Raw genomic sequence first — 13,353 nt, forward strand, 5'->3', positions numbered from 1 at the left:
TGATTGACGGTAATTTAACTGGGCTGTACTAGCTATGTACCTACGTAACTTAATTCAATTTCCCTCCGGTGCCGGTACATTTGCAAGGACAACTAACCGGCTTATGTTCCGGCCCGATCACCAGTTTCACAGTCACATAAGTACCTGCACATAGGATAGGAATATTCCGGGCTTAATATTGTTGATACACTGATATGATAGCATCGGATATTAAGATATTATTACTATGCCACTTAGAACCGGATGCGTTGTGGTTACGGTAACTGCTACGATACCTCCGAGTTAAATGTGTGACATTATTGAGGTAATGTTTTGTTTTTACAGGCAAGGATTGCTCTCAACCATGCAGAACGGGTCAGCGAGGCCTATAAGCATTCCTGTATCGCATTCCTGGTCCAACTCACATTCACCGGTAGGTACACGTTAATAAAGTGTTGTTTCTTTTGTTTAATAATTGGAGAAAGCAAACCCTAGAATATTCCGCTCTACGAAGCGGACGCCCTAATACATAAGGCTCATGTATTCATATTTAATTTCTATTTATTTGTCAACAGAAGCATATGAGGCTCTCTGGTGCAAACGGGTCCCCGGGCAGCCCTGGCAGGCGGCCGCGCTCCGACAACAAAAAGTGCCGCAAAGTGTACGGCATGGACCAACGCGACCTCTGGTGCACCCAGTGCAAGTGGAAGAAGGCTTGCACGCGCTTCGGCGACTAGCGCGCGCGCCGGTTCTGCGTGCGGTACACGCCGCTCAGAAACTGCTACTGATGACCTCGCGGAATAGACAATCGCGAGTGCCGAACTCACCGAGTGCGAGTCGTGATTACAATAAGTTAGAATAACAACTTTTTATTTGAAAATGTTAATTTAACACTAATATAAATCATTATATTGGATATGAATTGCGAAGGAGACATATTTTTGCTCTTCAAATGTGGCTCGTTTTGTCAGCATTGCCCACGTATTTTTGTAGCGCAGTAGATTCGCCTTTACTGTGACGTGACAGCGGAGTCGTGTGTCGCTCTCGGCTGCAGACTGTGAATATTAGCTCTAAGGATTATGTTTAAGGCTTGACTGACGCGGAACAGTCTGAAAACATTTCAAATGTCGCGAGGCGCAGATGAACTTAATACTAATTAATATACATGGTAGAGACGAGAATACCGCAATAATCGTACTTGTTACGTCACTCGCAGATTCATAATCAATCTAACTTATGCAAAAGTTTAGTCACAGGATATAATTTTCCAATAATTATTACCATTTTCTATTAGAATAGGTAGGTACCTATATCAGTGACGACCTCACACTTCAGACCGAAATAAAGTATTATGTCTTTGTTTTTATTTATTGTCGTTTTGTTGTCTCCACCCTGTAAGATTAATAATCATGAAGACTATTGAGATCAGATTCATGCTGCGTATTGTAGCGATTACTATCCATAAAACATAAATTCCAACTAGGTATAAACGTTTACTGTCAACAGTTTTATAACTACTTTCGTTTCTAAGTCTGATAAACACTTTTTCAGCCAAAAATACTATACTATCTATCTATAGTTGTTAAATGAAAAATATTATTTTTATATTAATACATACCACTATTAAGTGTCTACTCTTGATATAGTCGCTACTGTAAGATGCAAGTAGGTAATATTTTTGTACATGACTGTCCTTGGCTTCGTTGACGCTTCAAGTAGAGAAAACTATTCCAGCATTATGAAGTCAGTATATTCCGTCCACATTTTCGAATGTGCTTCAGAAAGTGCTACGTGGTCGTGCGCATTGAAATGTTTTCACACTGTCCTCGCTGGGCGGGGAAGCGCGAGGGCTCGCTCGCTCGTCCCGCTCCCTCGCCCAGCTGATTCTCGACTCGGTAAAATATTCCAGTCGACAATACTTCAGTGATATTATTAATCACTTAATATGAATGTATATTGACTGAATTATTAGATAATAAATAATGAAACAAAACTATGTATATGAATTAATCTTTAAGAATCAATTCGACTAAAAGACTACTTAAAAATGTAAAAGATTAGATTTAAAATTTTATGAACATATCTGTCTTTAGAAAGGGAAGACAATACTCAGCGTCGCACGCGCAGCGTTCGCAAGCCGCGGGCCACGCGCAAGCGCACTGCCGACCGCCGCGGACGAGGAAAGCGACATCTGCGCCTTTATTGCGACCGCGAGATGAGAACAACTAATACTATCCAATCGGATAGCTATTCCAAGCAACGATGTAAGTTTCTTTTGACTAGTTTGACTAAAGATTAAGCATATACCGCCAATGTCGCAAACATCTCATATTTGACTACTAACATAAAGGAGCAGAGTCGAATGCACGAGAATGGAAATTGACGGAAACATCACGGTTAAGACCCCGCAATGGTAGAAACTTATACATCACATGTGAATGTATCGGTGTGATCACGGAATGGATATTTGTACATATTGGACATTTCTTTATAGAAAGGTTGGGACCGACACCGGCACCTACGTCCAATACCGCCTACTGTACATGTGATATGAGAATCGGAATGTGAGACATACTTTAAGAGTCTATGAAACAAAGTGAAGGCGATGCGAGCTGCAATATTATATTGTAAGTATTATTAAAACGATGATTAAATTTGTAAATATAAATATTGTAATTATTATAATATCGAGGAATATATTATAAAGTTAAACTTTACAAGCAATGTGTAAAATATATATAAAACTATTATTAGTATTGTTACTTACTGAGTTAATGTGATCGTTTAAATTTATTTTGTACGGTGGCATTATTAGGATAACGTGTTTGGAAATTGAGATAGTATAAATAAAAGCAATAAACACGTTCGAATCTAGTTTGCGTTGAGCACATCACAGCGCGGTATTTCAGATCAATGTGTAAGTTACCTACTCCAACACTCGATTTCTTACGTAATACTCGTAATAAGTCGATATGAAATATTTTTAATAAATCCAAAATTCTACAAAATTACAGATTGTTAACAAAGTGCCAATCAAGATTATGACATTATTTTTAATGATTTTTATATGTCTCGTTCTGTTAGAATTCCTTTTTAGGTTCTCTAGGTCGACGTGTAAAACCCTAAACCGTAGTTACTTCAAATTAATGCATCGATTTTAGTTTAAGCTGATGCTGGCCATGCTACGAGCAGAGCTTGGGCTTGTGGAGTCAATAATAGTGGGCGACGTTGCTAGGCCTATAACCGGTGCTGACTCACAAGATTTATTAACGCACAACTATGTTAAATTGCACTTCTGTGACCAAACGTGAAACTAAACAGTCCGGTGCAACGACAAAATCCGAGTAGCATTGGCATAAGCATAAACGTTGATTTTAATAAAAAATGCAAGTACAGAAAGCAGTCGTAGGTTAGATTAGATCGTAAAAATCAACCAGTCAATTTACAAAGACCAAACACCTAGTTCACTGTTGTCGCGATCCCGCTAATAATGCTATCTTTATACGTAAACTAAAGAAACTGTTGGATTAGATATACCTTTATTGATAATGCTCACGGAACAGTTTCACCAAACATGTGATAAATCCGTTTACAAAATGTGATACTGTGATCAATCAAAAATATTAATACTTACTTCATAAAGAAATGCCCACATTCACGATTTATGTAATTTAGATCTCAGCCAATAAGATAATAACAGATAGATCTGACATCAATTTAAAGATTGTCCGTAACGAGAACACATTATGTTCCTACGCATAATAAAAGCTATTTTCAATAAAATATGTCTTGCGTTCGTTATTTCAGAGATTGTTTTATTTTGTAGAAAGTTAGTATTTAGAAGATTCTCATACATTCAAAGTAATTTTTATCTACTAAAACCGTCAAAAATATATGCGTAGCAAAAAATTAAACTCTATTTTAATATGCTTCAAAGACATATTTTTGGAACCGAATTTCTTAATTATAAATTCAATATCATATATCACAACGAAAATACATCAGGAAAATATCTTGCCAAAAATCAAATTTGAAATGTTGCAGGGTGTTTATCGCGTATTATACCTCTGAAATGTTTCGGATTACACAACACTTCGAAAATATGTTTAATGTATGTATTACTTTACGTGACGTACCTGCGAATATTACCAAATATACATTTTCATTGCAATAATGGTTGTGATAAAAACATCATAAATGTTGTCATTTTAGCAAATCACTCACTTGCGTTTGAAGCAACGAAACACCGCGCTCCAAAAACCAAAATGATCACTAAAGTTAGTTTGTACGAATATCTTTAGCAACAACTCAGCTAGCGATTTGACAACTGCCATATTGTAAGGATCTAGATTTAACAACAGAATAGATTTTAATATAGGAATAGATACAGGGTGGAAACGTTAAGTGATCTCACTCGATTATTTCTAAACTATACAAGATATTATTGTACCCTATTATTGGTACTGTTTGAAAGAGCTCATGAAGCACTTTCAGGATCAGTAACTAGTTTATTGATATCTTGTATAGTTTAGAAATAATCGAGTGAGATCACTTATCGTTTCCACCCTGTATATTTTAAGTTGAAGTCATAATAATAGTATTTAATAGATAATATTAGATACATACAATAGTTAATTATGTTACATTTGATTAATTGTATTTCTCTATACAGTGAAGTTGAACATAATATTATGGAGCGATTTCTAATGCTTTGCTAAGACTCAAATTATTTCATGATATTGCTTGTTTTTCTTTCAATATTAGTGTGGTCATTCCCGTTACTCTTTCTGGTGGCTCATCCTTTGCAAAGCTTGGTAATCTTTGGCGTTATGGTATGGATTATTTTCACTGAATAGGTTAATAAATATTCGGTAATACTGTAGAATTAATGATCTTCTAGCTAATGTGTGTTGTCCAGCTCAAAACACCTAGCGTGTCTACATTTCGCCAATACACAATCGTAAACATCCGTCGAATAATGTGCAGTCTGCGCGGACGCACGGTAGTTTCATAAACGTAATAAGTATACCGATCTCAATTTATATTCGAAGCTATTAGTTACGTATTCATAAATCATAGAATTTTTCTTATTTTATGTAACTTATTTAGGACTTAGTTGAATTTTATTATTTTTAATAAAGACAATTTATTTTTTATTATTAAGCCACTTGTAAATATTTTAATTGTTAATTTATTTAGCCAAAATTTTGCTCAATTTATATGCACTCAACACCAAAGTCATAATATTAAACAAAAGTAAAATGTAAACATATCAGTACAAAAGAGCATAATTGTGAAATAATCATTTATGATCAAATTTTTCCCCGTTTTTGTTGTTCAGGATTGAGTTGAAGTTGGCTTTTAAAATTTTAGAATAAAATTGTAAAAAACAGCGTTAACGAAGAACATGTGTATTTTCGACTTACGCGCAGGTCCCGCGCGATACTGGCCGCTAGTCGACCTCTAAGTCTTATTCAATATTGTGTTGTTCGGTTTCGTCTCATAATGACGCATTGATTAATTTTTATACTGAATAGTTTATCATTATTATCTTTTTAATTTAAGACACAATAATTCATATACTTAGTTTAATACACCTGCATTATTTTAGACATTACTTAGTGAAATCTTAAGGCGCATAATATAATTATATTGCGCTTTGTTCCGTACTTAGATCATAAATACATACATCATTCGTTCATTATACCATGTAAAGTATCAATGCCTTGTACAAGTTATTTACGATATCTTAATTTGTGTTTATTGCTTGTTATAAACTAAAATATACTGTTATGTGATACATGAAAATAACATCACAATAACTCAAAAGGAAGATTATTAAATCTTAAGCAATGGGACAAAGTTGTGAAATGGTTGAATATTCGTTTCAGAACAACTTTGTATTTATGTAAATTGTGCCTATCACGTTATATGTATTAGTTTCTGTGTAAATCCTTACCATGTAAATATGTAAATTCGCAATAATTAAGGTCTTTTCAAAGTGGATAATTATACAGGGTCCTTCTAAACTAGCTACATTCCTTTTAATGGGGGCATCTATACGGTACACTGAACAAGTTCACCAAATTTGAGTATGTGTTTTATAATGATTTTACAAAGTTACATTTTCTAACAAAAATAAAAATTCATTTCGTCTTACTTAATGGAACATGCTGTATTTTTTACTCACACAACAAAGCTGTAGTGTATTCATTCTGCACAGGAACACAAGACACAACACACACAACGCTCACTACCACTGCACACTTTTTTGTTGTTTACACTCACGTCATAACAACTCACAGCAGTCGTCACAGCTGATAGCCGATTAGCTGATCGACTGATTGGGCGAGCTATCACTTCAATGTTGCAGGCCTACTCTCATATCGTTGTCTATCCTTATTATCTTATGTTAATCACAGTAAAACGGACTCACGATACCATCGAAAAAAGGCCATGATTTTTAAGGCGTGTCTTAGTAAATTTATTTGCATTTGTGCACCTGTGCGTCATAGTTCACTTCACGAGCACTACAAAACGCACCTTCACACAAGAAAGCTAGTCAAAAACTGAATTAAATCAAAGCGCACGCGCCGACAAATGCCGACAAGCCGCACGCCTTTTGTTGACACAAAGACGCCGACGCCGCCAAAGCAAGAGCCGAAAAGTTGGCATAAGCGTACAGTCACAGAATACATAATAGTAGCAACAGAAATTGCACTCCTTTGTGTAGGATCAGATGCCGACATTTTAAGGGTAATAATAATAATGCAAAATATCCAACGCACATGGTGCATTCGAAATCGCACCTTACCACTAAGCTCACAAGAGCGCAATTTTTTTGTGTTCAGAATTGATCTACCTCACAGCTCAAGCGTCAGGGTTGTAAAAGCAAGGTAAAATAAATAAAAACTTAATTTTAAGAAGCATTTATTGTATTTACGATTTTTTTTTTACAAAGTTTCACTTTAATCTAGTGGTGTTTGTATAATCGTACCATCTCTAAACCTATCAATAAACTTCAGTGTTGCGATAATTCGAAATTGGACAAACAGTTTTAAAAGGTGTACTTAGTGTCGGAAAATAGACACGGTGAAGTAAAGTTAATGTTTTTATTAGCTAAAATAATCTTTGCTACAGTTTTTTGTCATAAGTATTTCAAAATTATTTAAAAAGTTTAGTTTTTTTTATTATTTAAATCACTACAGTTAATTATTATTCCTAAATATTACGATTTTCCATTAAAGAAGAATAACAGTGCTGTTGGAACAATAAACCTTGATTGCGACGATGATCGACCGAGCGTGTATAGAAATACGCGTGTGCTCACAGGCGCGTGGCGGCCCGGACTGATTTGCAACTTGAAGTTGTCGCGCGCTGTAGGTAATTATCTCGGCCGGCATAGGCGAGTGACGGAGGCCTGGTACAGTCGACAAAAAAAAACTTATTTGTTTATTATTTTATCTGCTTGCTTTCGATTTCAATTGATTCGAATCTAAATTGTGGTGTTGAGTATTTCATGGTAAAATATCCTTTAACAGATAATAATTAAAAATTAATGAAACTTATTGTTTTGTGAAGGTAATTCAATGGCCTAGTCAATTATTTAGAAACATTAAATTAGACCATTGAAGCAAATAAAACTCTTGAATTTGTTTGTATTGATATTCCATTTATCCTAAATCAAAGTCCATTCTTAAATTAATCGTTAATGTCATCATTTCTATTACAATAGAAAAGTAGTGAGGTAGGTACCTAATTAGTTAAATAAAATTTCCGAATCATTTCCGTTCCAACTTGGTATTTATTTATGACCTATCTTATGTACCTGTGATTTAACAATAAACACAATTTTAATTTGAATAGTAAAATAAAGTTTGTTGCATTTCTTAATTTTATTTTGGTGAGTGTACATTGCGCTAGCCGGCGGCCGGCGGCACGTGTCTAAAGGCGGCGGCAAGATCACGACCACCATCTTATCTAAGTCTGTCGCCATAACAACAATGTTAACAGCATTGTTGTGTTCCGGCAGTTGGAGGTAAGATAGCCAGTTCCTCTGTGATTGAGGATTCCGGGTGAAGCTCGCTTCCACCTTCGGCCAGATCATCACTTACCATCAGGTGAGATACAGGCCAAGAGCTTCCTCGTTGCGGATAAAAAAAAAAAAAAAAAAAAAAGATCGTTTGCTGCGCCGGCTAGTGTTGTACGATACGACACTCGAGTCTTGGAATCTTACTTATTAAAAGTTTGAAGAAAATAAAATAGCAATGAATTAAGACTGTGTGTTTATTATTTTATTGGACCGTTTTAACTTTTTGATTACGAAAATCGTCAGTCTTTAGATGGATACTTCTGATTCGATTATTTGCGTTTAATGCAATTTTATTGATATTACATTTGTATTGTGCGATTTATTTTATTTTCAATTAGGATATAACATACGGATGATGATATGAAATCATTCATTATTGCCTATTAGTATACACCAACTCAAGTTCATGTCATGATTCAGTCTAGCTCAAAGAACTTAAAATACTCGAAAGGACTCGGAAGACTCAATTATTCATGTGACTAACGAGTCCTAGTCTTAAAAATAAACTCAAGTCTCGAAATAAAGACTTTAAAGACTCGAGGTTCTTACAACACTAGCGCGGTCGGCTATTGTGAGGGACGGCTGTCTTTGATACCACCGACTCCGCCACGCATAAATAAGGATGTCAACTCCAAAATTCTTTCTAATCTTAACAATAATAAAACTATCATTATTTACTTTTATATTTTTTTTTGTTTCTACGATGATTTTAATGATTATTATTTCAGTTTAAAATTGATAGTTGGGAACAATTATTTACTTCGGAATACTAAAGACTGCCGATAATCACAGGTAGATAATTCAATAGCGTTTAGTTTCTGCTATGATCGAGTCAATTACGAATCACATTTTTAAATTGCTAAGGGGATATTAAGCCTGCTTTATCGTAATAATAACCGTAATTCTAAATTTCATAGTCATGGTAACTATCCCATTTGTGTATGGCATAAAAATAAGTCATTGATTTCGGCAACTAACTTTTTTGCTTCGTTTCGTTGCTACGTTTGAAATAAAAGATTTTTGCAAGCGCAAAGGTATTTTAACGAACTTTTGAATAAACATCATTCCATTAAGGCCACTAAATAAGTACTTACCACATAAGATTTTTTTATGTTACCAAAAATAAATAAACTTTAATTTTCTGCTTAATTTAATTCCTTAAATAACTAGTAGTAGCCCTAGAATAGCTTGTGTGGCGGCACTCTTGTGTTCGCGGCCAGTGGCCCAACGGCAGCACAAGCGCAATGGCGGCCATTACGTAAGCTCGTGTGCGTGCGGATTTTTGTCAGTGTAGTAGTGAATCAGCTGAACAGGGTGTTGTATTGGGTTGATAAGAAATGAAGTTGTTTCCTTAATTATCTCGGAAACTAGCCTGAATTTTTGGCTCAAACTTTGGGAACGTATTCAGTGTGACGTATACATGCTCCCATTAAACGGAACGTAGCTGATTTAGAAGGACCCTATATTACTACTTGTAGGCGAGCCCTGCCTCGCCGCTTGTTACTCAAAGACGATCAATTTGACCGCAGAGGTAAACTTTCCCCAATATGTAAACCTTACAAATTGTGAAATTAGAAATACTTAATACTTCCTTATTTTTCACTATGTTTAGTACGTTAAAGAATAATTTGAAGTTATCGTTAGTACCTAACTAGCATGTATTTTTCTCTACATACATAAAATATAGAATTACGATACTATTGTTTCATAAATTATAATATCTTATTATCTACGAAAATGTACCATTATATAATAATTATTTAATCGTAATTTGGTTCATACGATTCGTATTTTAAAATTTGTAAATAAACTGTATTAATTTTCTATCCTGTTACATATGAAACTTTATGTGGGCAATCATAGTTTATGAAAATATGTCTCCTGCTTTAGATTATATAGATCTCCTACTCACCATACAACGTGTCGGAGCACATTTGATTTTCAATCTTTCAAATTTTTGGTTGGTAAATATCGTGTTGCCTACCTTTATTCTTTCCACGATGATCTACTTTGTGCTCCAGCAAGTTGTGTATACTGAATGGACCTTAATATTAAGTTCGTATTACTTACGGTGATATTATAAGTTTCAACGCATTGGTTTATTGCTCTCAAATAAATTTTGTCTCATTGTTGTATTACTCGTATATTCATGCATTCATGTATCTATATTGACTTGTACTGTTCTCACATGTTCCCATGTTAATTTCAATAGAGTGTATAGTGTCATAGTTGGCCCTTAGAGCCGGGATTTATCGATGCGTCATCTTTATTATGGTTACCAGTAGTTTTAAGGTTGCAAACAACATTATGATCAAATAAATGTTGTTTCGAGAATTATAAAAATGTTCTTCATTAAGTACTTCATCGTTTAGTTGTCAATATCACAGCAGTTTTTACCGAGACTGTCAGCTGAATTTTTAATGAGTATTTCTGTGATTCGTAAAATAATTTTGTCGATTAAATCTCTAGTTTAGCACGCACACTCAATGATGCCCATCTTTTTCTAGTACAGTTCAATCAAAATCATAGTAAATGAAACTAGCTGGCAGTTACTCTACTGTGATATTAATAATTTTATTTATTATTTCTAGAATTATTATTTATATCTTAATGTTGAAAGTGACTGTGTGTTGATAAATTAGATTAGGCGATGTTATTTCATAATGTACCTAATGCTAAAGGTCCAGAATGTGTTCCAAATGATTGATTTTATGAATTATAGATATTACCTATTGAAATGTTTATGTTGATGTGTTGAATGAAAATGTTGGAGAATGTAAAACTTTTAAATAATCAAAGTTGTTAGTATTACTTATACAAAAGAAAATATCGTGAGCTTCACAAATGAATATGAAACAGCGTAATCGCACTATGCTCTCTAAGGAGTCGACGCTAAAACGTGCGCGGTTCCGATTGTTGTTGCGTGCGCGGCGCAGATCGGTCGCGCCCCAACCCCGCCTAGTTTTAGCGTAGACCCCAAACCTAAATGTTAAAAATATAAAATGCATTTTTCGATTGAAATTTGACTGTGAGCCTGTGTACCTACTCAGTAAATGTTATACGGCGAGGGATCTTTAAGAGGAAATGTTATTATTTTGTTACGTGCTACTAATATTAGTGCACTGTTTGCCTGAAATATTATACCTCAATAAGTTTAGTATGGATTTTGTGTGTCTTAAAAAATATATTTCGATTATTAGAATCACGGTGGCATTATTTTTCATTCCTTTTCAATTAACTAGTTGAATGACTAGATAAACCTGTTGTAATTGTACCCTTTAACATCATCAAATTCTACCCTGATTGAAAACAAAGTAAAATAAATCATGAAATTACCTTAAAGTACGTCAAAACAAAATATTTTATATCGTAGTTCTACATATTATAGATATAAATAAACAGAGGTGAAGTATGTTAAATGGAACAACTCTAGACCTAAATTAATTTATTTCAAAACGTGTTATTTTATTCATTGATTATATATTTACAAATATAAACTTAGATTTTAATAAATTTTGTTTCAATCACTTCAAATCCTTTTCAGTAATCATTTATTTTATACTGCTCACGTCGTAGTGAGTATGTAATAGAAATGAGTTAGGCTAGGTTCGAGTCTCAGGATCAGACCACGACAAATGGACAAAATTGCAGAGAAGAGTAAAGTGTAACAATTTTGAGTCAACCTAGATAATTATTAGGTTGTATGATTGTGTGTGTAATAAAGGTAGAAGCAGCTTAATTTCCTTAAAAAATACCAAACAAAATAAAAAGCCCCATGGATGAAAAAGTTGGTATAAAACGCTACGAACTACGATACTACGACCGCGACTACCACGGACTACGATTCGTAGCAGTGCATGGTCGTAGCCGTAGACACGGAAAGAGATACAACCGTAGCCATTACCGTAGCAGTCGTAGCTTATCGTAGCCAAATGTGCGTAGCAAAGGTCTGTAGAGGTCGCGTCGCGTCGTCGTCACTTGTGTAAAATGGAAAAATTTAATGAGTATTTCTCAAAAAAAATGTACATTTTGAAAAAAAAAAGTGTGCTTTGAAACAGTTCAAAAGTTTTATGTTTATAAATCATCACACAAAAAAAACACACACACAATTTTGAAGGATGAATATTAATCTTTAAGTTAACGAAGAATTGTAGCTATAATCCTACTTATTACCAAATATTTAGATATTTTAAAAATAGTCCTTTTTTACCTTTCATACAAAAACCTGTTTGCCACCCTAGCTTTTTCATGTATTTTTGTTTCATAAAATGCGATACGTAACTAAATTATTGTAAATTTCTTTGTATTATCGTTCTACAGTAATCGCAGTTTCTGTATCAAATTGATTTTCTATGGGGTGTCATAATGAATTGGCAATTTAAAGCAAAAAAACAAAATGAGTCGCTCTCATTTACTATTTCGTTATTTACTCTTTAGTTACGATTTATTTCTACTTTCCCATGGTTTCTGAACAATTCCGTATTTATTTTACACGGACAACAATAGCTGCACTCTGAATGGCTGTTGGCCTGACGTCTCCGCCATAACATCTATCGCGAAAATTAGTGAAAACGTGTGTGTTTTGTGGGATTACTTTTTCGTAACAGGAAGTAAAATCAGCGATTTTATATAGAACGGTAAGTCTTCATTTAACCATTTTTTGTAATACGTGTGGTACGAACATTTAGTAAGCTTTTATATTTGCTGTAACAGCTTTTATCAAAAAAATACTTGTGTCTGATCTCATTTTGTCTAATATTTCGTTACGTTTTTTACGAATTTCGTTACGTTACGAAAAAGTACAACATAATGCTGAGTGTATACTGTTATTACCTGACTAAGCATAGTAATATTCACTACTTAATTTATTTCAAAAAATATAGAGTGTCAATAACAAATGGATTGGATACTATCTGCTTTACAGAAGTGCCACCAGCAAAAAATAATCAAATCATTTAGATTACGTTTTTATGTGATTACTTCTTTTGTTTTTTTAGGAATGCCGCCAAAAACCAATGCCGAAAGGCAAAAAGCTTACAGAGAACGACTCAAAATGGATAAACATGATGGAACAAAAATAATTTTATTAAAATAGTATGAATTATTACTCCCTTATTTTATTTCTAACCCCTTAATATTACCCCGTATTTGGGTGCATACTTACAAATATCTCGAATTGAATAAATGAAGAGCATTCACAATATTTCGCCAATGTATAACAAGCCTTATGGCCTTACTATTTCGTTAATACCGTTTCGTTACGTACATTTTTTTTGAGAAAT

General features: G+C 34.1%; 1 protein-coding gene and 1 long non-coding RNA gene across 2 annotated transcripts in view; both read left to right on the forward strand.

Moving 5' to 3' along the window:
* Positions 1-4,360, forward strand: part of LOC135082799 (zinc finger protein 395) — a 56,039-nt gene extending 51,679 nt beyond the window's left edge. The window contains exons 7-8 of the mRNA XM_063977563.1: positions 325-412; positions 555-4,360. Coding sequence (XP_063833633.1) covers positions 325-412; positions 555-716 — 250 coding nt within the window. The 3' untranslated portion in view covers positions 717-4,360. The remainder of the gene's footprint in view (positions 1-324; positions 413-554) is intronic.
* A 7,708-nt stretch (positions 4,361-12,068) lies between these two features.
* Positions 12,069-13,178, forward strand: LOC135082847 (uncharacterized). Its single transcript, XR_010259501.1, has 2 exons — positions 12,069-12,708; positions 13,069-13,178. It is a non-coding gene; the product is annotated as an uncharacterized LOC135082847 (long non-coding RNA).
* Positions 13,179-13,353: the final 175 nt, after the last annotated feature.

Source organism: Ostrinia nubilalis, chromosome 2 (genome assembly GCF_963855985.1).
Source record: "Ostrinia nubilalis chromosome 2, ilOstNubi1.1, whole genome shotgun sequence".
Classification (NCBI taxonomy): Eukaryota; Metazoa; Arthropoda; class Insecta; order Lepidoptera; family Crambidae; genus Ostrinia; species Ostrinia nubilalis.